The sequence below is a fragment of the Brachyistius frenatus genome, unplaced genomic scaffold (assembly GCF_029030835.1).
Source record: "Brachyistius frenatus isolate BFR_SWC_R1_liver_20210118 unplaced genomic scaffold, ASM2903083v1 Contig_194, whole genome shotgun sequence".
NCBI lineage: Eukaryota > Metazoa > Chordata > Actinopteri > Embiotocidae > Brachyistius > Brachyistius frenatus.
In genome coordinates this window covers 553,340-577,500 of record NW_027210793.1, presented here as the reverse complement: position 1 = coordinate 577,500, position 24,161 = coordinate 553,340, and the positions used below count along the sequence as shown (strand labels likewise).

Below are 24,161 nucleotides of genomic sequence, written 5' to 3'. Positions count from 1 at the left end.
TCAGCAGATAAAACAGATGTTGACAAAGTACTATCTCTTATCATGACACATTTTAAAATCACAGTAACATCATGACTTAAGAATCCTGATAATATTGGGTTGTGTGCATTCACTGCATCGCTCTCGAGATCACAGTCGGTGCCTTTGAGCTGCACCCACTCACAGCGTCTCGTCACACAGCAGGAGGCGGCAGGTCCACGCGGGCCCGCCGGGCTCATCGGATCAGAGCCGGTCCCCCCCACGCTGAGCAGGTGAACAGCAGCCACCGCCTCTGAACCTCTCACGCTGCAGATAAACACTTGACGACAGCCGTGCGGAGGAGCCGCTATTATATACAGCCGTACTCCCTTTAAACCAATCAGTCGAACAGCAGGAGGCGCGAGGTGTCGGTATGTCACCGTCTCGGCTTCAGTGTGGGAGTTCATGTGAAGCCTCCAGAAACTCACGCTGCGTCTCAATATCTACACTACCAAGCTTACTATTTAGTATGCCAGGACGAGATCTAGTGCTGTATGTCACTCTCAAGACAAGAGGATATATATATATATATATATATATATCAGGATGTCCTACTACATCCGGTCGGATATTTGCAGTCTTGCAGGCCAGCACGCTACTCCGGCTGTTCTGACCCACAATCCTTTGCGTGGCGGCATATACATCACGTCGACTGAGCCGCTGAGACAGTTGGTGGTGCTGATGCTCCGCCCACAAAAGGAAGAAGAAGGAAGCGCACTCGTCCCAAATTGCATCTTTTTCCTGTGACCAAAAAGGTCAAAGTTCAAGGCACATTTTATGATGAAGTAATATGTCCCAAATGTATACATACTACATGCAACAGTACGTACTTTTTAAAGGGTAGATGCAGTACGTACTAAAAAGAAACGTTTCGGAAGGGAAGAAGAATTCGTAACGCAGGGATGAGAATGTAAAGTGAAGTGAAGGCTGCTCAGGGCAGTCTGAGCCCGGCCAGAGAGCAGCACGGCTGGATGCGAGAACAGCTGTCAATCAACCGGACCGGATGGAAAAACACCAATACACAATCACTACCAGCCAACCAGCACCATCACTGCAGGAGAGGCCGAACATGAGGCCGGAATATAAAAGAGGCACAAACACGTGAAAAATGTAAACAGATATTTAAAAAGCAGCTGTGTTTCTGTTGAACAGAACCAGAATCTCCTTCCATCACTGGAACCACAGTTTCAAACACAACTTTCCCTGTTTATTAGAGGACATCAGTACATGTGAATCCATCTTAATCCGACTCCGGATCATCAGGAGCTGTTGGCGCTGGAGCTCCTCGCTGCAGCTCTGCTTGTTCTCTGCGTAGTATCATCTGTGGAAGCATGTAAAAGAGATCCAGAGCAGCAGGAACAATGTTGACCCGATGACTCGGTCAGCGCTGATCCGACCTTACATGCAGAGACTGGACCGGTACGTTCGGACTAAAACTACATGACAGCTGGAAGGAGCAGAAGACACAATGTGCCTCTGAACTACAGCGTGAATCAGCTGTGAATGCCGGCACGTTCACTTACTGTTGTAATTCCTAAAGTCGATCTGACCGCCGATTCAACCCACTCAGCTTTGGACACGACCTCCTCATGCAGCGCAGCAGGATGCGTCTCCGGTGAGGACGTCCTTTAAATCTGATCAGACTGAAGGTCAAGTCTCATGCTGCGTCCCAAACGGCGTACTTGTGTACTAACTCTCTCTACTCTGAGTGCATCAGTGTGTTCAAACTGTCAGTCCAGAAACATCAGAACACTACAAGTACCAGGATGATGCACTCAAAAAAGGTGGACACGTTCCACCCTAAACGGTCGCCATCTTGGCTACGTAGAGGAAGGGGGCGGGGCCATAAAGGATTTTCAAATTAAGTCGTCTGATGAAGCTGCAGCTGTTCCTGAACACAAAAGTGTTTCTTTTTCACTGCTGCTGCTGGACAGAAGAATCAGTGTGTTTATTGAGTGTTAAACAGAGGACACAAAAACACGTTGATTTCTGGGTAAAATAATTAAAGCTGCAGATATTTTGGAGGATGATGTGGTCACATGATGAGGTCATTTCCTGTCAGATTTGAAACAACACTAATCTGTTAAAATTCAAGTATTACACAAAAGTAAGAGTCCTGACATGTAAGAGCACTATTTGTTTGTGTAATGAGGGAAGTACGTCATCTGGAAGACAGTCTTTGAGAATATTTTGTGATTAAGAGTGGGGTTTTTTCAGAAGTAAATGCTTTGAATGACGACAGATATGAGACTCTACTGAGTTTTATATGAAGATTATTCCTCATTTTTATCTATAGTGCAGAAACCATCCAGCAGCTGGAACAGCTGGTTCAGCTCAGACTGCTCACAGGTGCCTGTCCGACCGAGAGGAGCAAACATTGACCGCATGATCCTCCACACACACACACACACACACACACACACACACACACACACACACACACACACACACACACACACACACACACAGTGGGGAGGCTTTAGCATCAGCACTGAATCGGACATAAAGCAGTGATTATTATTATTATTATTATTATTATTATTATTGCCAAACACAAGGACTGTGAAGATAAGTCTAACGGCCACGGTGTATATTTCTAGCACTACTGTAAACACACACACACACACACACACACACACACACACACACACACACACACACACACACACACACACAGCTCCTCAGGAATGTGATGAAAAACACGACATCTCAACACGAGAGCTAGATGAAGAGGCCGATGAAGAGGAGCCTCCCGGTCGGATCAGCTGTGGGATGTGTTGACAGCCGGGCGGCCCAGAATAGCTCGGTCACTGCAGAGCAGCCTGAAACCACCGAGCTCCCACACAACTGGACCGGGACGCTACTGAACCCATCATCACCAACCATCAGTGTCCCTGTGTCTCCAGCCTGATGAAGACCTGTCCTCTTTGTCGCTGTCCTTTCTGTCCCCGTGTCTGAAGACCTGTCCTCTCTGTCCCTGTGTCTCCAGTCTGATGAAGACCTGTCCCCTATGTCCCTGTGTGCCCTGATGAAGACCCTGTCCATGTCCTCTCTGTCCCCATGTCTCCAGTCTGATGAAGACCTGTCCTCTCTGTCCCTGTGTCTCCAGTCTGATGAAGACCTGTCCTCTCTGTCCCTGTGTCTCCAGTTTGATGAAGACCTGTCCTCTCTATCCCTGTCCTCTCTGTCCCCGTGTCTCCAGTCTGATGAAGACCTGTCCTCTCTGTCCCCGTGTCTCCAGCCTGACATCCAGCAGCAGCTTGCTCGGCGGCTCGCTGCGGGTTGCCTGACTGGGTGTGTGCAGCCTGAGCTCGGCCTCACCGGTTCGACCTGCTCGGTGTTTGTCTCCGCGGGAAACGAGCAGCTGATGATGAAACATGAAGACAGAAGACAACAGCGGTACAAGCATGAGCTGATACTCACAGGGACAGACATCTTGCTGGTGCTGCCTCCCTCCTCGGTTCCGGCTTTTTTCCGACTTTAATTCAACACGATGAGGTTTGGTCTCCGGTGTCAGCGCTGCTTCATCCACTCCATGATAATAAAGTGAAGAGACGGGCGGACATGCAGCAGCAGGCGGCGGCGGCCTGGTTCGGCTCCGTGTGGACCGACCGAGGAACAGAATGTGTCTGCGGCAGCGGCAGCGGCAGCGCGGCCGCCTGACCGTCCGACCGTCCCGACAGTCCCGCTGTCTCTCCTCCGCCTTCCCCGCTCCCGGCGCCGCTTCTGTCTGTCCCGGACTCCTTCACGGGTCTCTGAAGAAATGCTTCAATCAAAGCGGTGATTCGGGAGGTGTTCTGCCGCCGAGCTGACAGGTCACTGCCGTTAGCGCGCCAGCTGAGCCGCTGTCTGCTGCCGCCGCGCCTCCACAAGGATGAGCCGGTCCGGCCTTAAAGGGACCGTCCTGCAGCTCTGGAGCCTCCGTGTGCCCCCCCCACCTCTCCCCCCCTGGGTAGAGCTGGGAAACAGCCCTCACTGGGACCCAAGTTCAGTGTGTTTACTACAAATCAACCATGAGATGACCAGCACAGGATGGACATTAGGCATGATGAGAGACAAACGGAGGGTAAAAAGATGGAGAACAAACATAGAAAATAAAGACTTATTCTGCTCCTCAGTGCATCATTCAGTCTCCTCCCTGCAGCGTGGAGCTCTGTTACTGACCTCTGTTTGAAACTTATTCCAGCACAGTGAATATTAAGTCTGCAAACAAAGAGCCATCGTTTTTATTTTAAAAAAAACAGCAGCATGATAGCTGTGATGTTCATCTGCCTGGAACATCATGTTCAGAGACCATCGTGTCATTTCACCATAACAGAAATCTGCAGTTCCACCTAAAATCTCCACATTCCAGATGTCACATAATACTTCCTGCTCATTTTTAACAATGTGGGACAGATTTGATCATTTTAACACAGAGACGACAATCAGAGAGCTGTCACTCAAAGACACATCTGATGACAGACAGCATCATTCATAATGAGAGGAGGAGATGAACTCTCACGATGAAGAATCCCAGGTGCAACGCCGAACACTGTGTCTGTGTGTGTGTGTGTGTGTGTGTGTGTGTGTGTGTGTGTGTGTGTGTGTGTGTGTGTGTGTGTGTGTGTGTGTGTGTGTGCGTGCATGCGTGCGTGCATGTGTGTCCGTGGATCAGATCAGGGAGGGTTAAAAAGTGAAGTGAGTCACTTAAAACACATTCAGCAGCTGCAGGTTGGCTGCATTTTGTTCCACATGTCAAGAGAGAGCCAACCAATCAGAGAACAGTCAGTGACCCTGAGACAGCAACCTGGTATCACGGCAAAAACTTAAAATAGACACGGCAGTCCACTACAGCGAACGTGAAATAGCCACGCTTTGGCCTCCCTAGGCGTGACAGTTTCACGTTTTCCTGTAGTGGACGAAAACGAAACCTCCTGCATGCATACAGCCATGTGATTTACAGGGAAATGCAACTTTTGAGAAAAACACATGGTTAGGGTTTGTGACCAAAAAAACCTGGTTGGGGTTAGGAAACAAAAAAGGCTTCTGTTGTCAGAGTGGAGCTGTCTGGGGGCCCAGACTGGGAGAGAGGCTCCAACAGGTTCAACATCTCAGGTGGCCTCTGGGAGAAGACCTGCATGGGCTTCAGGAATGAATGAATGGATGAAGAGATACATCATTTGTATTTATTTACTGTATATATTATATATTCATTGAAGATTATACAGTATATTATGTTTCAGTCTTTTTGTGACCATATTTTTCATCAGGTTTTTTTGTGCCGGGGTGAACACGCATGCTAATATCTCAGGTGTCATATTTACTGAACTGTATTTTATGAACTGTACTGTGTAATGTACATAATACATTTTTCATTATATTTGCAGAAAGAAATATGTGAGTGGGTCAGTGTAATTGTTTTAACTTTAACTCGCACTCACACTCACACACACACACACACACACACACACACACACACACACACACACACACACACACACACACACACACACACACACACACACACACACACACACACACACACACACACACACACACACTGTTTTGCTGTGATCTCAGCTATTAACCTGATGAGAACAACATAATGATTACTGATAGAAATGAAGGACTGACTCTGTGAAACTCAGTGAACCGAGCTGATCCGTCCTGCAGAGGTAGAAGGTGTTTAGGACCAAAATAAGATGAACTCTCTGGTACACAGGTCAAATATTATTTGGAAGAACGTCAGATAAAGTTAACATCACGTTGAGGGTACACAGGACATGTCTGACAGCTGCAGGTCAGATAGGAGCGTTAAAAACACCTCAATCTTGGAACTGTTTCATCAGACAGACGTGTTTATTTACTTTCACACTAACAGTTGAATTTCTTCTGACAGAATTTCTGATTCCTTTTTTTCTTTGATTGACAGGCTCTGCCCAGGCTTCAGAGTTTACCCAGAATTAAATTTAAAACCTAATTTTTGAATTTACTCCAGGCTTCAGTGAAGAACCTGTGACTGATGTCACACATGCATTTCTAATGTGATGCATTGGCTTTTGGAGCTACCGAGGAAACAGAAATGTCAAATATATGCAAAATTAAAAAAATAATCCTTCATGAGTGACGGTTTTAGTGAGACTTCAATCCAGCTTCCCTGCTCTGAGTGCACGTGATGGATAAGATGGAGCCTCGCGTCTATAAATAATTACAGCAGCAGCTTCATGTTGAAACGATCAGCGTCTGCCTGCAGAGTAAATAAAGAAGACATGACAGCTTCAATCCATCAGCTTGTGGATGTGGTCCAGGTGTTGTTGTCCACGTCTGACAGAAAGCAGCTGATTGATTGATTGATTCCAGTAGAGAGGAGCTCAAACTGCACCGCTGGTCTCCGGGATGCTTCCAGTGAATTACATCCGCTGAGTCGATGCACTGCAGCTTTTTACAGCCAGACACCTTCAGCCATGCTGCATGTGTACATGTGAGGATAATCCCGTCAGCTCTATACCAGTAAAATCCTCTGTGTGTGTGTGAAGGGTTTAGTTGGGAATCAAGCGGTTTCCAGTTGCTGTCACGAGCAGTTCTGTTTTCAGACAACAGGAAAGGAGAAGCTTTAATAACCACGACAGTCCAGACTGGATGTATTTGAACTGCTGCACATTTATTCAGTACAATCAATTTGATATAAACTAATGGATCCTTCAGCAAACAGCCAAGTGTCATCTTTAATGTGAGCAGATGAAAATGGACGTGGAAACAGAAAGAACTCAGCTTTTTATCACAGCATGAAGAAATAACTGGACACTAAAGGTTTTTTAAGAAGCTGTTTCATTTCAGTGTCCTGAGACAGTTAACAAAAGAGCTTTCATGTGACATTTAGATTATTATTATTATGTGTATATTACATAGTGGGGTATACAATATGTTATTTCAAGTTAAATGAGCTGAAGCAGAGTCTGAAGAAGACATGTACAACCTCCCATCTGACCTCTCCTTACACACACACTGACACTATTTATGTCTCTAATTTAATCTATTTGATTTTTTAAAAATATATAAATGTTCCTTTTTTGTATGTAATGCTTTATTTCTTCATCACTGTTAATTACTATTATCAGTATTATTATCACCTTTCCCCCGTTTCCTGTTACGACTCGGAAAGCTAATGTTCTTTTATGACTACTATTATCAATTACATTTATTTTAATTTACCTATTTCTCTGTTCTACAATGTAGTTGTTGCTTATTTAATGTTTTGTTTTCATTTTGTTTTTTGCCATTTCTCCCGTTTCTTTTAGTTATTACTGCTCGGTCTTGTTTGTCCTTTTACTTATTTGTGTTGTACTCTCTCGCTGCCTCGTCCACGTCAGGGCAAGTCCCGTCTAATTTATAGTCTCAATGTCCTTTCTTGCGTCACTAAATAAAACAAAACAACAAATAACAAAATAAAAACAAATATCCTGTTTTGTGTCTCATCTACGAGGAGACACACACACACGACCTCCCAGGTGACAATGTCACACTATTCCTCAGATAGACAGTAGAACTGAAAGGAATCTATGATATATATAGTAGAAAAGCGACAGAGGAAACCTTGAGTTGTTGATTATTTCTATTTTTAATTGTTTAAAAGTGCGCAGACACACATCGGAGCACGGCCCTCGCTGATGTGACTGAAATGTTGGTGTTAAAGAAAGAACACGATTCTTCCTGTGATTCAGAAACAACGATGACGAGCAGGTGATCAGTCCAGTCGGCAGCGATGGAAGAACGATGCTCCTCAAACAGTCTGGACACCTTTGTGTTTACTGAGTATTTCAATATTTACAGGATCAGACAGACATCTGTATCAGGACTCCGCGTCCCTCTCAGTCGGTTCCCAGGTCGGCGTCGGTCTTCAGACCTGCTGCTCCTCTGACGTGGTGATGCAGTTTGATTGATCACCTCTGTGGTGGCGTCTGTACAAAAAGCCTTTCAGCTGAATGCATGTGCTGAAGTCAGCAGGTTTCAGAGTCCCGTGATGCTTTCACATGTAAAAAAAATATTCAAATGAAATCAAAAGTTTTTTCTTTCCAACTCAAGAAACATGGTTTGTGGCCGAGAGAACGCAGCCGGTTGAACGTTGAATCCAAATCGATCAACATCAGAGCGTGAAGACGAGCCGACGCTTCACACACAGTCGACATTTACAGTGTTCGTGAGGAGCCTCCATTCAAAATCTTCATCTATCGGATAATTAAAGACCACAAGAGAAGAATTTTAATATCTTTTACCTTTCAGATGATTCTGATATTCTTCTAGAAAAATGAGATGTCACAGTGCTGCTATCTCGTAACTCGGTATCACGGCAAAGCGTGAAATAGTCACGCGGGTCCACTTCAGCTAAACGTGGGATAGCCACGCTTTGGGCTGTTTGGGCGTGAAAAGTTGCACTTTTTTCATGTAGTGGACGAAAATGAAACCTATTACATGCTTAGAGCTGGAAGAACATGGTTGGGGTAAACTGCAGCGGGACCTTGGTCACATGATCCGACTTCACATGACATTTGCATGAGTGTAAGTTTCACGCTTTCAAAATGTAAAATTTTGTACACATAGACAGTAAAAAAAAAAAAAGGGCTATCTTACATTTTGCTGTTGTGGACCGGCGTGTCTATGTCACGCTTTGATGTGACACCGGGTCGGGAGAACCTCCACAAACACCAGCTGTGGAGAGACGATCTGGAACATTTCTAACGCTGATGAACGTGAAGCTATTGATCAGTAGTTCAAACAATTCAAAACAGTTCAAATAGTGCAACACTTGAGATGAGAAGCGGGAAACACAGAGGAACGTCCAATCAGAAAGCCTCGCGTTCGGTTGACATGCAGTGATTGTCCGGTGAAGCCATTAGCATCCGTTCAGCCCACACATGAAGTTATTTATAAGCAGTAACTTCACTGTGTTCAGGTGTGTTGAAGCCGTGTGTTAAAGAACATGGAAGTCATATTAAGACTTAATTTCTAAAAGCGTTAACATGAGATCTGCGTGTAGTATTAACAAACCTTCAGGTGGTCTTGGCTCCGCCCTCTGAGACGACTACATCTCCTACCAAACGCTGTGTGACACCACTTTTCTCACTGCAAAGGTAGTGTTAGAAGCTGTTTGACGGGCAGCTTATGTCAGTAGGAAGAGGCGGGGCTTCAGGTCACCTGAGATCAGATGCGATCACCTGTTTCTGATCAGGTATCCTGATCCAGATGTGAGTGGCAGCTGGAAACACATTCGAGAAGTGAAGCTTCAAAGGAAAATGTACAGTGGAAAAAAAAGGCATCCGTAGATAAGTCACACAGCCCGACCGGACCTCAGCAGTAACCCCGACCCTAAAAAAGCACTTCCTGCTTTGAGATCGCTGCGACTTATTTTGGTAGAAGATCTTCCGACTGCTTGTGCTTCAGCGACACCACAAGTGTTCCCACAGCACAAGTTATTAACTATTAAAAGATAGAAATTATGGATAAAACAACAGAAGTATATATACAGAAATAAAGATTCTTGAAGTCCTGGTCCTGAATCAACCCCCCCTCTCCGGGGAAGCAGGGCAGGAAAGAATGACCTCACTTCCCAAAAATGTTCTCGGCGTGAAGGTCTGAAGCTCGACTTGGTTCTCACAAGGATGGAAGCAGCCGAGCGCTCGACACCCCTCATTACACAAACTCAACCTATTAATATCTGCGTCCTGAAATAGAGTCCAGCCGCCGCACCAGTGAGAGCTCGACTCACTGCGAGCTGAAGTCTGTCATTACACACACAGACAGACACAGGAAGTCCAAACATCTGTTCTCCTCTGGGTGTGTGTGTGTGTGTGTGTGTGTGTGTGTGTGTGTGTGTGTGTGTGTGTGTGTGTGTGTGTGTGTGTGTGTGTGTGTGTGTGTGTGTGTGTGTGTGTGTGGGTTTGTACAACTACCTTTATGAGGACCCGTTGGAGGTTTAAACTTTGTGGTGAAGTCAGAACCAGCTTTGGGTTCAAATTTAGAGGGGAAGGGTTGGGGGGTGGGGGTCAGGCACTTCGTTGTCATGGTTACGATTCAGTAAGGGGCAGGAGAACGGCAATGTCAGTGCGGGTCCCCATAAAGGTAGCCATATAAGTGTGTGCAGGTTGTGCGTGTTTGTTGTCAGTCGGCGTCATCGTTTCAAGTTGCTCTGTCGCACGGCTTTCTCCAACTCAAACTGTCGGTGGTCGACACGCTCCAAGAAGTTCTTCCTCTCCACAAACCTAAACACACACACACACACACACACACACACACACACACACACACACACACACACACACACACACACACACACACACACACACACACACACACACACACACACACACACACACAAAAGAGAGCATTAGACCTATTTTTATTATAACAAGTACAAACACTTACTGAAAATACAACAGAGGACACAGCTTAGAAGTTCATTGTTCATCACACAGACAGACAGACACACAGCAGGAAAAGTTGTGTAACTACTTCCTTTGCTTAAGTGGAGAGATGTGTTTGTGTGTGTGTGTGTGTGTGTGTGTGTGTGTGTGTGTGTGTGTGTGTGTGTGTGTGTGTGTGTGTGTGTGTGTGTGTGTGTACAGAATGATTTATGTGTTGTGTGCGAGTGTTTTTAAATTAGCCCCCATCTTTGTGCTTGGTTGGAAGTTAGTGCATGTTGAGTACAGTAATAGAGTGTGTGTGTGTGTGTGTGCGTGTGCGTGCGTGCGTGAGAGGTACAGTTACTACTTCATGATAAAAACTCGATGTTCTCCACTGTAGTCGATCCCTGTTTGTATTTTCTGGTGTGCTGCAAATTTAGAGGAAGTGTCCCTAGTTTATAAAGCAAATTAGTAGTTTATGAAACAAAGCTCACAGCTGAGAAGTAAAACTACAGTGATAGACGTCCCACAGGGAGAATCACTGCGTCACACTGACACACCGCCTCACAAACAGCTGCTCGCAACTTTTTTTTTTTTTTTTACACTTTATACTGCAGTTTGTTCCTGATCGAGCATGAAACGGTGACAACGACTGATCTGCAACACACAGTACAAACGTCACATATCAGCGTGTCAGCAGGTGGTTGGATGGACGAGCTGCAGGTTCATGGGTCCTTTAATGCAGCTCAGATCACTCAGTTCACTTCCACTCACATCTCTTCTTGTTTTTGTTCCTGTTTGTGTTCAAAAGTGTTCTTTAAACCTGTTGAATCCCATAAAATCCTGAGCCCACAGTCAGGCCTCCATCCTGAACGCACTCACCCCTCTCTGCCTCGGTTGTGGATGGCCAGCTCCTCCGTGATGCCCTCCTCCGATTTAAAAGCGTCCCAGTCCATCTTTGACTTTTCCAGTGTGCTCATTTTCTGCTTCTTTCCCCCAAAGCGACCCATGAGGCTCGACATGCCGGCCGGACGCTTCGCACTGCAACCACAAGAGGGAGAGCCTTTAGGAGAGCCACTAACACACACACACACACACACACACACACACACACACACACACACACACACACACACACACACACACACACACACACACACACACACACACACACACACACACACACACACACACACACACACACACACACACACACACACACACGCGTGACGATGGGATGAACGTCCGGGTATGTTTCTGAACTGACATGAAAATATTTGAAGTCAAAAGTCAGAATAAAAACTGCAGCATTGAAATTCAGGTTTGCAGGATGTTTTCAAAACTCCGATCTTTTTCCTCCAACACATGTTCAGAGTTTCAAATGTGTCTCTGCTCTCCCGGTGGATTCATTTGTTTTCCAGGTTTAAATCTGAAAACTGTTTCGTAAAAGTTGAGTTTTGGAAAGGAGTGAAACTTTCTGAACTCCCCCTCATCATCTGTCCTCCAGAGGACAATCACCAGCTGAGACGTGTGGACAAGAATAAGACCAAGTTTGTGCACATAAGACTTCAACCGCCACAAAAGTTAGGATTGTTTTGAAAATGGAAGAATGAGGCATTTTTTTTAATATAATCCAAAAAACATAAAGGTTAAAAGTCACATGAGGGTCAACGTTAGTCCACACGCAAGCACAGAGGCAGTGAGCTGTTTTAAAAGACTCGCTGCACTTTCACACTCTGGACTGAAGGTCAGAGGTCACCGCCGTATTCTAGTTTAAACAGGAACATGTAACATTTAATTCAGAGTTTCTCTTCGTAACAACACGTTTCTGTTGATGTTCTCATTCAGTTTTCTTCACGTCCATACCAGGCCCGGTGTCAGCAGCGTGTTGCCGTACTCACGAGTTAGCCCGCCCGCTCTCCGGTTAAATGACTCATACAGCGTGAAGAGAGGCTCGTTTGGACTAAAAGCCATTAATCATTTGGTGAAAGCATAATGATGTTTTAGAGGAGACCGGAGCAGAACGAGCTTTTCATTTAGTGCCGCGCGACCGGACTCAGACGGCGGTAATTACTGCAGACTGTTTAGACACACATTCATTTTGGTGTTCCACAATCACATCCAGCCATGAGAACCCGGCGCTAACACACTCAGGCTGCAGATGTCTGGTTTGCTCCTGCAGCGGAAACTAAAATTCAAAACCTGTTTTCAAGCAAATTAATAGCGTCAGTCAGTAGTGCCTCCATCTCCTCATCTCACTCCGGTCTGTTGTGTACTCGAGTGATTTACCGCTCGCAGCCGGCCTCCGAGAGACTTCCTTCCTGTCTCTGAATACGCCGATAACTTCAGAGCCAGCTGCCACTCCAACCACAGCTCGCTCTTTTTGTCTCTGTATCAATATTTATTTATATATGAGAAGTTAGCGGAAGATGTTGTGTCTGTTTTGTTGCCTCGTTGCTGATTCTTCTGTATCTGGAGCACAGAATCTATATAAAAGTGTTTGTAGCTTTCGGATCTGAAAAATGGTTCCGATGCAAAAGTGCCTTAAAGCTTCAATACCACCGAGTGCCACTAGAGGTCGGCTCCAAAAAGCTTCCGGCTGTGCTAAATCTAATTATAAATTGTATTGAACACATTATAAGAAATGATTGACAGACAGCTTGTTAAAAGACTCGTTCACTGTGACTGACAGGCTGATAATCATTTTACAGTTTTGCATCACAACATTAAAAGAAGCTGCAGATCAATATTTCAAATCAAAGAGGCCCGCAACGTGTGCTGCTCTGCTGCCTTCAGATGGAAGCAGTCAGCTCGCGGTTATGACGCGTGTGCACGGCGTCGTGAGAACACTGTTGCTAGGCAACAGAAAAATAGACGGTGTCCTGAGATAGAGGCTAACAGTTTATTAAACGAGCAAGCGGGTAAACACATCTCAACTCGTGAACTCGTGAAGCTTCCAACGTCCACAAGAGGGCGACGTTCTCTTCTCGTTAACCCTGTTTGAAGGCAGCACAAGTATTACACTTTTAATTCCTCAGTAGAACTCAGCAGAACTCCAGACCTGCACAACACACAACTATCACAGTATCCGACTGTCTTCATCCTGCACTGGACGGTTCTGGATTTGTTCTATTTAATCAAGAACTTCTTATGATTATAAAAAGGGCAAACAAATATTAATTTTACATTTGTTTAAGTGAATCACTTCTTTTTGTTAAAGGCTCTAATGTTTGCTTGTTTGTAACGTGCTGAAAAAGTTCAAAAAGCACAGATTGAATTTGTTTCACTTCCAAACCCTCCTCCCTTCCTTCCCAACACAAGACACACACACAGAGAGAGAGAGAGAGAGAGAGAGAGAGAAATAGGAAATGGGTTGTGGATACTGTGTACTTCCTGTCTGCTGGAGGATCATTTCCTGTTTCCTGTCTCCTGTCTGGGGTCTCTTTCTGGAAAAGAATATCTGAGCATCCCCAAGTAGTTTGTTGCCATGGCAACAAAAGATATTAAGTGAGGTGGAGCAAGAAGACACACATGGAAGTACAACGGACGACAGTCCAACACATTTATACGTGAACGATGGACGTGTGTGTGTGTGTGTGTTGGGAAGTTGGGGGGGGGAAGTGAAAAAAATTCAATGTGATTTTTTAACTTTTTCAGCACGTTACAAACAAGCAAACATTAGAGCCTATAACAAAAAAAGGTGATTCACTCAAACAAATATAAAATTAAATTTTTATAATCATAAGAAGTTCTTGATTAAATAGAACAAATCCAGAACCGTCCAGTGCAGGATGAAGACAGTCGGACTACAACAGGATATTAATTATCCACATCGTTACACCGGCCGTCTGTCAGCTGCCACCAGCTAAACTTCAAACATGTTGAAACCTGGAGCTCCTCTGGAGCAGCATCGGTTCCCTTGACAACATGTAATGTTCATATATTAATGATGACGGTTTAATCTAACTTTGGTGCGTGGTGAACGTTGTGTGTGTGTGTACCTGGGACCAGGGAGAGGTGACTGGCTGGGTGATGAGCTCCCCTCTTTGTCTGCGTCCTCCTCCTGCTCGCTGCCTCGGCTCTTCAGGTAAATCTTGGCCTCCTTGGAGTCGGCTGCCACTTCTTTCTTCACTCTGACAGACGGAGACAGACACACTGATGAACTCCGTCCGGAAATGGAAACGCTGCTTCAGTCCACGGAGCAGATAGAAACAACTCGGATAAAAGCCTTTCACCTAAACTGTGTGTGTACCATGAAACACAAATGGCCTCCTGCTTAATAAAAGAAGTGTAAAAACAAATTGAATTTTGGAGTGACGGTGCTGCGATTGGATTTATTGTCTCCTGTTCAGTTGATGACATGAAGTTTGGTTAGTTTGAATAATAAATAGTTTGTCTTCACGGGGCTCCTGTGTAGCTACCGAGTTTCAATTTGTTATTGTTCACATAAGAGAAGCAGATTCAGCGGGTTTGGGTGGAGCTCAGCTTTGTGAAAAATATTACTAAATGTGAGAAGCTCTCGGACACTTTCATTCTGTCAAAGAAAAAATGTTGAAGACGCCGCAGGTAAAATGTCCTGCAGCAGTAAATGCACAGACTTTTCCTTTAATGCCGCTCGCTCAACATATTTGACACAAGAAAATATATTTGCATAAAGGAGAAAAAATGTACATGTTCAGCGCCGCGTTCACTCACATGGCATTTATACAAGTCAGCATCAGTCAGTTCTTTGAGGCTGAACTAAAAATGCATCAGAAAACACATCTGATGAAGCTGAAGATGAGGACGAAGACGTCAGCGCAGATCTGTAACACTGGATCATTTACATCAGTCAATAAGGACAATATTTGAGTCTCATTTATTTCATTGGGTTCTAAGATGATGTTTTATTTCACTTTCATGTAGAAAGAAATCCACATTTAATCACCGCTGTGTGCCTACGTCAAGGTCAGATATCCAAAATAAAATCAGAGTTTTAGATTATTCATAAATTCAATGTGAAGTTTTATTGTCCCGTCACGACACACATATGTACATAATTCAGTCACGTTACTGTAAATATAGTGAGGAGGCCTGATGTCTGTACACCTGCTGCAGATGGTTTTCCTTTAACCTTCATCGTCATCATCATCATCATCATCAGCAATGGGAGGAAATCTGCTGTTACAGACCACAGACTGTAAATAAAAGTGTTCGTAGCTTCTGGCTCCGAAAAATGAGGCCGATGCAGAAGTGCCTTTAGATGCAATACCACCGAGTGCCACTAGAGGTCGGCTCCAAAAAGTGCTGGTTTCCATAGACTCCCATTCAACTAGTCTCATGAAAAAAAATAAAGTCTTGCTAAATTCACTCTTGCAGATTATTATTCTGGAGGTCCGTCTGAAAATGATCCCGTCATTAACTATAAAATAAACCTCAAAAACATGTGTTTTTAGAGGTGTGTCTATTTGATTGACAGGCCTGTGGTGCAGTCAGGTTACAGCTATCGGTGGGCGGGACCCAGCTCGCCCAAATATGGTCACCATCAGTTCCAAACCGCTAACCGGGACCAGCAACATGACGACGGGTGACGTCACTGCTGGTTGCCTCTGGTTACAGACCTGAAAGATACTGATACAGCATTTATAATCACACGAAGAAGAACAGTTAAATCTGTCTCGTGTGTCGTGTCAGTGATGGAAGCAGAACTCATATTCTAATTGCATCAGGTGTTAAAATGATACTCATCGAATTTATCTGCTGCAAAAGTAAATAATCTACAGAAACCATTAAGAATAAAATTCACAGGAAAATGTCCTTTATTAAAGACTTCCAACTCGATAACGATAAACCCCCTAAAACAAACTAATAATACTCCAGAGCAAAACCCATCGACACATATGTGATGTACGGAGCTGCTGAGGCGGTTCATCGACAGCAAAGAGGGAATACAACAGGATGTAGACGAGACTCTCCCACAGCACACACACACACACACACACACACACACACACACACACACACACACACACACACACACACACACACACACACACACACACACACACACACACACACACACACACACACCTCTGTGCGGTTCGATAGGGAGGCTTCTGTATATGAGGAAACAACCACTGGATCCTCTGGGAACATCAGCACCGCACAGACTCAACAACCACTCGCATCCATCATGGAGGACTCTGAAAGGCTCGCTCTGTTATGTATGCTAATTATATGCAGCCATAATTACACAGAAGCACACAGCTCCTCCCGGTGAGGATGAGGATGAAGAAGGGAGAGAGAGAGACAGATATCCGAGCTGCAGGAGGACAAACGGAGACGATCCAGAGTGCAGCAGGTGACGGACGTCTGGATGCGATCGGACATCCAGTTGTGTGTGTGTGTAGCCATCACACACACACACACACACACACACACACACACACACACACACACACACACACACACACACACACACACACACACACACACACACACACACACACACACACTTCCTGCAGGGGCGTGGCTGTCTGTGTGATATACAGCCTGTTCATCTCGCCCACCAGCAACTATTGTGTTTTTTTTATGGGACACACTCAGCTGTTTGTGAGGCTCTGATTGAGGACGTGTCGTGAGCTGCGATAATCACCGACTGATTGTCCCAGGAGCTCATTACAGAGTTCACAGGAAATATAATGAAGGTCTGGGATGAACACGGGTCCTCAAACAATCTTCAATAAACGTGGAAATGTTTTCTATTAGATTTTATATTCAGCTCTGACATGTTAGAAAACTATAACAGTCACGACATGTATGTACGTCATACTGGTGATTTAGCTGTTCTGTGTTAATGATTTAAAGCTCATAAGTTTATTTACAGTAGGGACCATATACAGATTACATTCATCTGAAAAACAAAGGAGTACAACATGATACACTTAACAGGAAAAACATCAGAATATTACATGCATAGAAAAATGTGCAAAGACAGGATGTCAAATTTTAAATCAGTGCTGGCAAGTCTGGTTATTTAAAATCCATTTGATAAGATGATAAATGTTTTTGATTGACAGGAAGTTTATTTCATTCATTAATAGCTTTAAAAGAAAAACAGATTGTGCAAAGGCAGTGCAAGTATTTCGCAATGATGATAATCTGGCGGTTTCCTATCCAGGACTTTCAGGGCCTGTTTATGTCGTGACCTAATAGTTTTTCTTTTCCTGTTCGCTGGGACCAGCTTGATATGCAGTAATGAAGATAAAAAAAAAAAAGATCTTTGAATTCAAATGCTGTGGTCGTAAGTGCATTTAGATCAAATCTACTTCTGCTACTTTAACAATTTGATCTGATCACAGTAAATTTCAGTTTATTTTAATTAATGACAGGCTAAAGAAAAGATGTCTATAGTAAAAAAAAAAAAAAAGCATAAATTAGCTCATCAAAATTAATGGAAACATAAATTAAAGATAAAAGTTTTGCCCTATATATTCTAAAAAAATCTGTAATAAATTACAGATTGTACATGTTTCAGCTAAAAGACAGAGAAACCAAGGGAGCATGCAGGACGAACCCTTTACTATCACTATTAGAATAACATGCACAGTTATTAATTATTATAATAATCAGGGCCAGATTTAACTCTGGGATGCTCTGGTGGTGTATTTGTACTGAAGAGCATGAAAGATTTATCCGTTTTATTTTTATTAATTAGTTCTGGTGCACATGTTGAGTGATTAAATGCATAAAGCCACGAGCAGAAGAGACTTCCTAATGAAGCAAATCCTCATCAGACGGATCACTGCCTTCATACTGTATTACATGGTGTGTGTGTGTGTGTGTGTGTGTGTGTGTGTGTGTGTGTGTGTGTGTGTGTGTGTGTGTGTGTGTGTGTGTGTGCACCATCTACTGATCAGTGTGGAAACTCATTTGAAATCATCAGCTGCGCACACACACACACACACACACACACACACACACACACACACACACACACACACACACACACACACACACACACACACACACATAAATAAATAAATAAGTTGCTGCAGCGACCTCTGTGGCCACACGTGGTAAATTACAGCATTAATTTGAGCTTCCTGACTGCACACGGAGCTCCACCAACACTCGGACAACGAAACATAACTGACGCTGGTTTCTACATCGCGTAGGAAAGACATGAACTGAAAAATGTTGCGACGTGACCAAAAATCACAATCTGCTTCAGTTCCCCCTCAGCTGTGTCCACAGATGGCTGAAGGGCAACGATGTAAAGTATCTGACCACAGAGATCCTGGAGCTGGTTGCCCTCGACAACAAGAGGACCAGCATCACCCTGTCACCTGCAGCTGACCCTCAATGAGGAGCTGCTGCTAACGGACAGGTGTGACCTGCTCCACCTCAGCTACACGGTGCAAGATGTTGTGGCGTGGAGTGAGAATAAAAAGGTGCAATCCTCCCACATTACACATCAGTGTAGCAGCCCAAAAGATTCGGTTGTTTTAAGGTTAAAAAGCTCTGTGTTGTTGTTTCATATGCTCCACTGTACTTCAGAGTTGCCACTTCACCGTGAGCTCGAAAACAAACCGTCTCAAAACGTGAAGAGGATCAGAGACTCACCGAACTTCTTCTCCAGCGAAGTCGAACACTTTAGTGATGGTGACTTTCTCGGGTGCCGAAGCTTTAGTCTCTGAAGTGACGGGAGGAACCTTCGATTCTGAAGAATCAGCCTGAGGACAGAAACAAAGGAGTCAGGAAACACTGTTGGTTTGATGGTTTAAGCTCTGACGACCTGCAGTGTAGATAATGCACCTGTTATACTGCCAATTGTTTCCCACGTCGTTGGACCGAGGACAAACCAACCTCGCTTTGACTCCGACTTAATCAAGTGAATGCACCATTTAAAACTTTGAGTGTTTACGGCTTCAAACCTTAAAAAGAGTCTTCGTTTCGAATTGACTGACCTTCTGTGAGGAGCCCGATTGGGAGGCCGGCGGCGCCTCTCTGGGTCTGGACCCGACATCGGACAGGAAACTCGCCCATAGGTCGTCTGATTTTTTCTTTTGTTTTGCTTCGTCTTCAGACTTTCTTTTCTCAGTGGGTTTTTCCGCCTCCTCCTTCAGTGGCTCCGCCTCCTCAGCTACACCGCAGTCCTTCTCCTCCCCGTCTACTTTCAGAACTTGTTTCTTCCTCTTTCTATAGAGAATAAAGGTCAACAACAACAACATCATCATCATCATCATCATCATCATCATCATCATCATCATCATCATCATCATCATCATCACTGTCTCCTCTTAACAAGAAAAGATTTGTAATACGGACCTGTGATCAAAAACACAACACTATGTTAAAGATAAATATACAGAGAATTTAGTTCGAGTTTGGAGTTAATTTTTTTTTCCACCTTGGTATAATATGAAGAAGACAAGAGAATGAAAAGTTGAATATAAAACAATAGTAGGGACCAACAGCACAAAACAGACTATTATAAGAGCTGTATGGTTCTATTAAAAGGACAAGTAGGAGTTACAATAAACATCACTAGGTTGAAAAGAAACATAGAAGTAAAAGAGTAAAGAAAAAAATATTACACAACAGCAATTGAATTTGGGGTAAAGATACAAAAATAAATAAATCAGAGTAGAAACCTGTGAAGCATAAAACACCTCCAACATTTGAATAAATAACAATAAACAAGTACTCAAATCAGTTATAACATAAACAACCCAGCAAAAGTTCCTTTCGGACATTCGTGCTGTGTTCCAGATGTTGTACTTGTGTTCCAGATGTTGTATTTGTGTTCCAGATGTTGTTCTTGTGTTCCAGATGTTGTACTTGTGTTCCAGATGTTGTACTTGTGTTCCAGATGTTGTATTTGTGTTCCAGATGTTGTTCTTGTGTTCCAGATGTTGTACTTGTGTACTTACTCTCTCTACTCTGAGTGCATCAGTGTGTTCACACTGTCAGTACAGAACCATCAGAACACTACAAGTACCAGGATGATGCACTCAAAACGGTCCAGAAAAGAAGTGTGAAACTCTGGACACGTTCCACCCTAAACGGTCGCCATCTTGGCTCCATAGAGGAAGGGGGCGGGGCCATAAAGGATTTACAAATTAAGGCGTCTGAGGAAGCTGCAGCTGTCCCTGAACACTAAAGTGTTTCTTTTCCACTGCTGCTGCTGGACAGAAGAATCAGTGTGTTTATTGAGTGTTAAACAGAGGACACAAAAACACGTTGATTTCTGGGTAAAATAATTGAAGATGCAGATATTTTGGAGGATGACGTGTTCACACGATGAGGTCATTTCCTGCCAGCGGAGAACAGATGTGTGAGATTTGAAACAACTCTACTCTGCTACGGTTTTTGTACTCGTTCAGAGATTCTCATTCAAATTTGAGTAACGGAGGCCTAAAATATATATTTACTGTAAAACCTCGAGTCATACTGGAAGTAGGGAATATCATACTGGCTGTTTATTAAAATGTACTTTATCACATCAAATCCTTTGTACTGAGTTTATTGTGAAGCAACTTGATCCAAACAATTACACACGGACACGTGATTTCCGGATAGTTTTGGTTGACCAGCAGTTACACGCTTGTACAGCATTTAAACTGATTACATAGATGTGATCATATCTGTGGGTATTTGAAATAAAAGAGGATTCAAATACTTGTTCAAACTGTCAAAGGTCAGTCAGTTACAAACATCATTTTTTTCAAAAACCTTAAAACCAGACCAACACAACATTGTATTTAAATGACGGCGTCGAACCCTCTCACCTCACACCGATGTCGGTCTTCTTCTTCTTCTTCTTCTTGCTGCTGTCGTCGGGGCGAGGCACGCCATCGTCCTCGTGAAGAGGGTCCTCCTTCTCACACTCGTTGATGTCGTCCTCACTGAGGTTATCGTCTGAGGAGAGACAGGAGGAAGACGGAAACTCAGCAACAGGACGTGGACACATCACACGTCTGTATTTTTTGATCATCCAGTATCGTAACACGTCAGATTTCATATCATCGGTGATCAGCTGAGACCCCGTCTCACTCCAAACTTCTTCTCAAAGAGCTTGAAGGCACTCCGGTGTTTCCTTGTTTTATATACTACAGAAACATTGTGTAGAGTATGTAAGTATGCTGCTACCAACTACTAATGTAAACTCTCCAAATATCAACTTCTCCTCCATATACGTATGTTCAACACTCACCTGTACTTAATATTATGTTTGTTTTTCACTGTAAATATTTATTGCTCATTCTGTTGAACTTGTACTTTGTGTTTGCACTTCTTTTGCGTCTCATTTTGTAATCAGCGCACTGACAACACAGGTGAGTGTAACCCACAGATCTGACGTGCTGTGTTTGTAATGATGGGAAACTGAAAGGAGTTCAGTGATTGTTGACACGTTTAAAACGTGACGTTCACTTCAGGTTCCAGCAGCAGGTTTTCACAAAGACTCTGTCCAGGTCTGATGCAGCTGACGTGGACATGTCCGTCCATGAAGAGGACACTTAGTGACACTGAAGACATGTTGGATGTGTGAAATAAAAGCTGCCGCCGTCACGTTTCCGTGACGCTGTGATGAGCTCAGAGGAGTTACCGTCAGCAGGAGCGGACACACGCTCCTCCTCTGAAGGTGTCTGCGGTCCTCACCTGACGGGACGTAGTCCGCGTCCTCGTTGGACGAGTATCCGTCAGAGTCGTAGTCCGAGTAGTTCATCATGTTTCTGGAGCAACGAGCTGCAGCTCATCGACACACCTCCTTCCTGTCCAAAAGACCTCCTCCCTGACAACTCGGGAGTCGAACTGCGGCTCCTTTAGTTCACCAACAGACTCCAACACATCCAGGAGCCGCAGGTACAACGTTTTTTGTTTTAGCCTCCCGGAAACCTAACAACGTGACTTCCTGATGAGGCTACGGTGAGCTCAAAGGTTCAAAATACACTAGTACTGCGCCGCTTTTCTCCTATTGTTTAAGGTGTGTTGCGAAACTGTAGCGCCACCTGCAGGACTGGAGTGAAAGTCGGGCTGTGCAGCTGCGGGTTGACAGAGTCTGTGAGTCTGAACAGCTCCTTAAAATACTGTACAAACTCCAAAGCTGTGGAAACTAAAGCCTAATATAATGAATTTGAGTAGAAACTTACCCATTTTAATTTCTTTGCTTTTTAATTTAATCTAAGTTTTTACTTGTTATTCTCCTCAAAGCCATCTTCCCACTGTCATTGAAGTGAACAACTTTTTCGTATTTTTGAATTTGTGAATAAAGTTTAAATAAAAAATATATATATAGAGAGAGAGATTCTGAAATGGATGAAGATGATGGATGGACGGTGAGTGTGTCATTCAGAGGCAATGAGCCTCATCTTTGAAAATCAAACATTTCCATCACAAATTTCCTGACAGGAAAAAAGCACAATGAGGAAAAACTTTAGTCACATTTCAAATTCAGACTTTAAATAAAATACAGCTTGTTAAATAAAATATTCCCAATCAATTATCAATTTTGTAATTTAATTCCAGTGAAATAAAGCGGGGTTTGTCTTTATAAAATGTAATAAAATTAACAGACAGGTACAACCGTGCAGGCCATGTTACAATGGTAAACTCAATGGTAGGTTAATTAACATGCTGATGAGACTAACAGCAGCACGAATGTCCAGCCCACTGAAGGTCATTTAGTATCGTTTTTCTGATTTATTTAAAATATAACAGCCTCCTGTGGTCGGTTGAGTGAACAGTCACACTGCAGCACCACACAACAGAGAGAGACCGTGCAGAAAAACATGGTCAGATACAAAATCAATGGAGGATGAAAAGCTCAGTCATCATTCATGACTCGGCAACGTGTGAAAGAGACAGTAGCTAAAATAAACTTTGTTATTTGTCTTTGTATTTCCAAATTTTTCAGTGTATTTATTTATTGCTCTTTATATTCCCGCCTTCATTTCCTTATTCTTTTACAGATGTATTCTTTATGATGGCACTCCTATTTGGCTCCACAGATATGGATCTTCTAAAAAGACACTGTCTAGTGATTACCTCTGACAGGACGAGGCTATTCAAACACAACACAGGAGTTTAGACAAAGTATTAAAAAAAAGTATTTTTGTTCTTTTTATTTCGGAGACAAATTGCTGTTCTCCAAACATTTGGTCCCGAGATCACAAATCTCGTGTGACCACCAGGGGGTGCTGTTTGGTTGACTTGCCTCAGCAAGCCTGCTTTCATGAAAACTCTGACTGGATAAAGAATTCTTTAAGATCACCGGTTGCAATGTGTATAGACTGTAATATGAATGCACAATGAGAATTTCTTTAATTTGTTACGTTATTAAGGTTTTTCTTGCTCATTTGTAAAAAACTGATTATCTTTATTTGTTGGTCTAATGTCATGTTTAAAGGAATAGCTTTACTTTGAAAAGCCTGGAGCATCTGGACACATCTGCTACCTTTAATTAATATTATCTCTCACACAACTGACAGATATTTTCATGTTCTGTCCAACACACGATGTCCTCTAAACTACATGTTGATGAAGGGATACATGTGAGCTGCGGACCTATCAGGTTTTTTTGTGTGTGTTATTATTATTATTATTATTATTTTAATTAGTTTTATAAAAGCAAGAAGGTAATGATGTGTCGGTTCTGTAGACACAAGCAAAAATATATCAATCATCATTATCACAAATCATCGCTCCCATGACGGCTGACGGCGGACAATAAGAACCCTTATGAGAGTGTGTGCATATGAGTCACCTAATGAATGTTGATGG

General features: G+C 43.5%; 2 protein-coding genes across 6 annotated transcripts in view; both read right to left on the bottom strand.

Moving 5' to 3' along the window:
• bcar1 (BCAR1 scaffold protein, Cas family member) overlaps window positions 1–3,902 on the bottom strand; it is an 81,788-nt gene extending 77,886 nt beyond the window's left edge. For both annotated transcript variants that reach the window (XM_069718606.1, XM_069718610.1), the window contains exon 1: window positions 3,442–3,902. In XM_069718606.1, coding sequence (XP_069574707.1) covers window positions 3,442–3,453 — 12 coding nt within the window. In that variant the 5' untranslated portion in view covers window positions 3,454–3,902. The remainder of the gene's footprint in view (window positions 1–3,441) is intronic.
• Window positions 3,903–7,594: 3,692 nt separating this feature from the next.
• Window positions 7,595–22,286, bottom strand: cfdp1 (craniofacial development protein 1). Of its 4 annotated transcripts, XR_011311832.1 has the most exons (9): window positions 22,041–22,286; window positions 21,170–21,299; window positions 19,346–19,577; window positions 19,002–19,111; window positions 14,399–14,530; window positions 11,280–11,438; window positions 9,046–10,256; window positions 8,629–8,706; window positions 7,595–8,225 (listed from the first exon to the last, which is right to left on the bottom strand). XR_011311832.1 is itself a non-coding variant. In XM_069718613.1 (7 exons), exons 1-7 carry the CDS (start codon window positions 22,108–22,110, stop codon window positions 10,166–10,168), a joined length of 924 nt encoding a protein of 307 aa, XP_069574714.1. In that variant the 5' UTR covers window positions 22,111–22,286; the 3' UTR covers window positions 7,595–10,165. The 4 variants fall into 4 exon arrangements, 1 of the variants encoding a protein (XP_069574714.1); XR_011311831.1 differs by having other exon boundaries at window positions 8,629–10,256; XR_011311833.1 differs by lacking the exon at window positions 8,629–8,706.
• Between the last annotated feature and the right edge of the window lie 1,875 nt (window positions 22,287–24,161).

Excerpts from the sequence above, each read along its gene's own strand:
- cfdp1 (XM_069718613.1), bottom strand. The coding sequence starts at position 22,110 with ATGATGAACTACTCGGACTACGACTCTGACGGATACTCGTCCAACGAG. Across the intron at positions 21,300-22,040 it reads CGCGGACTACGTCCCGTCAG|ACGATAACCTCAGTGAGGAC; the intron begins GTGAGGACCGCA and ends GTCTCTCCTCAG. Across the intron at positions 19,112-19,345 it reads AATCGGGCTCCTCACAGAAG|GCTGATTCTTCAGAATCGAA; the intron begins GTCAGTCAATTC and ends TTCTGTCCTCAG.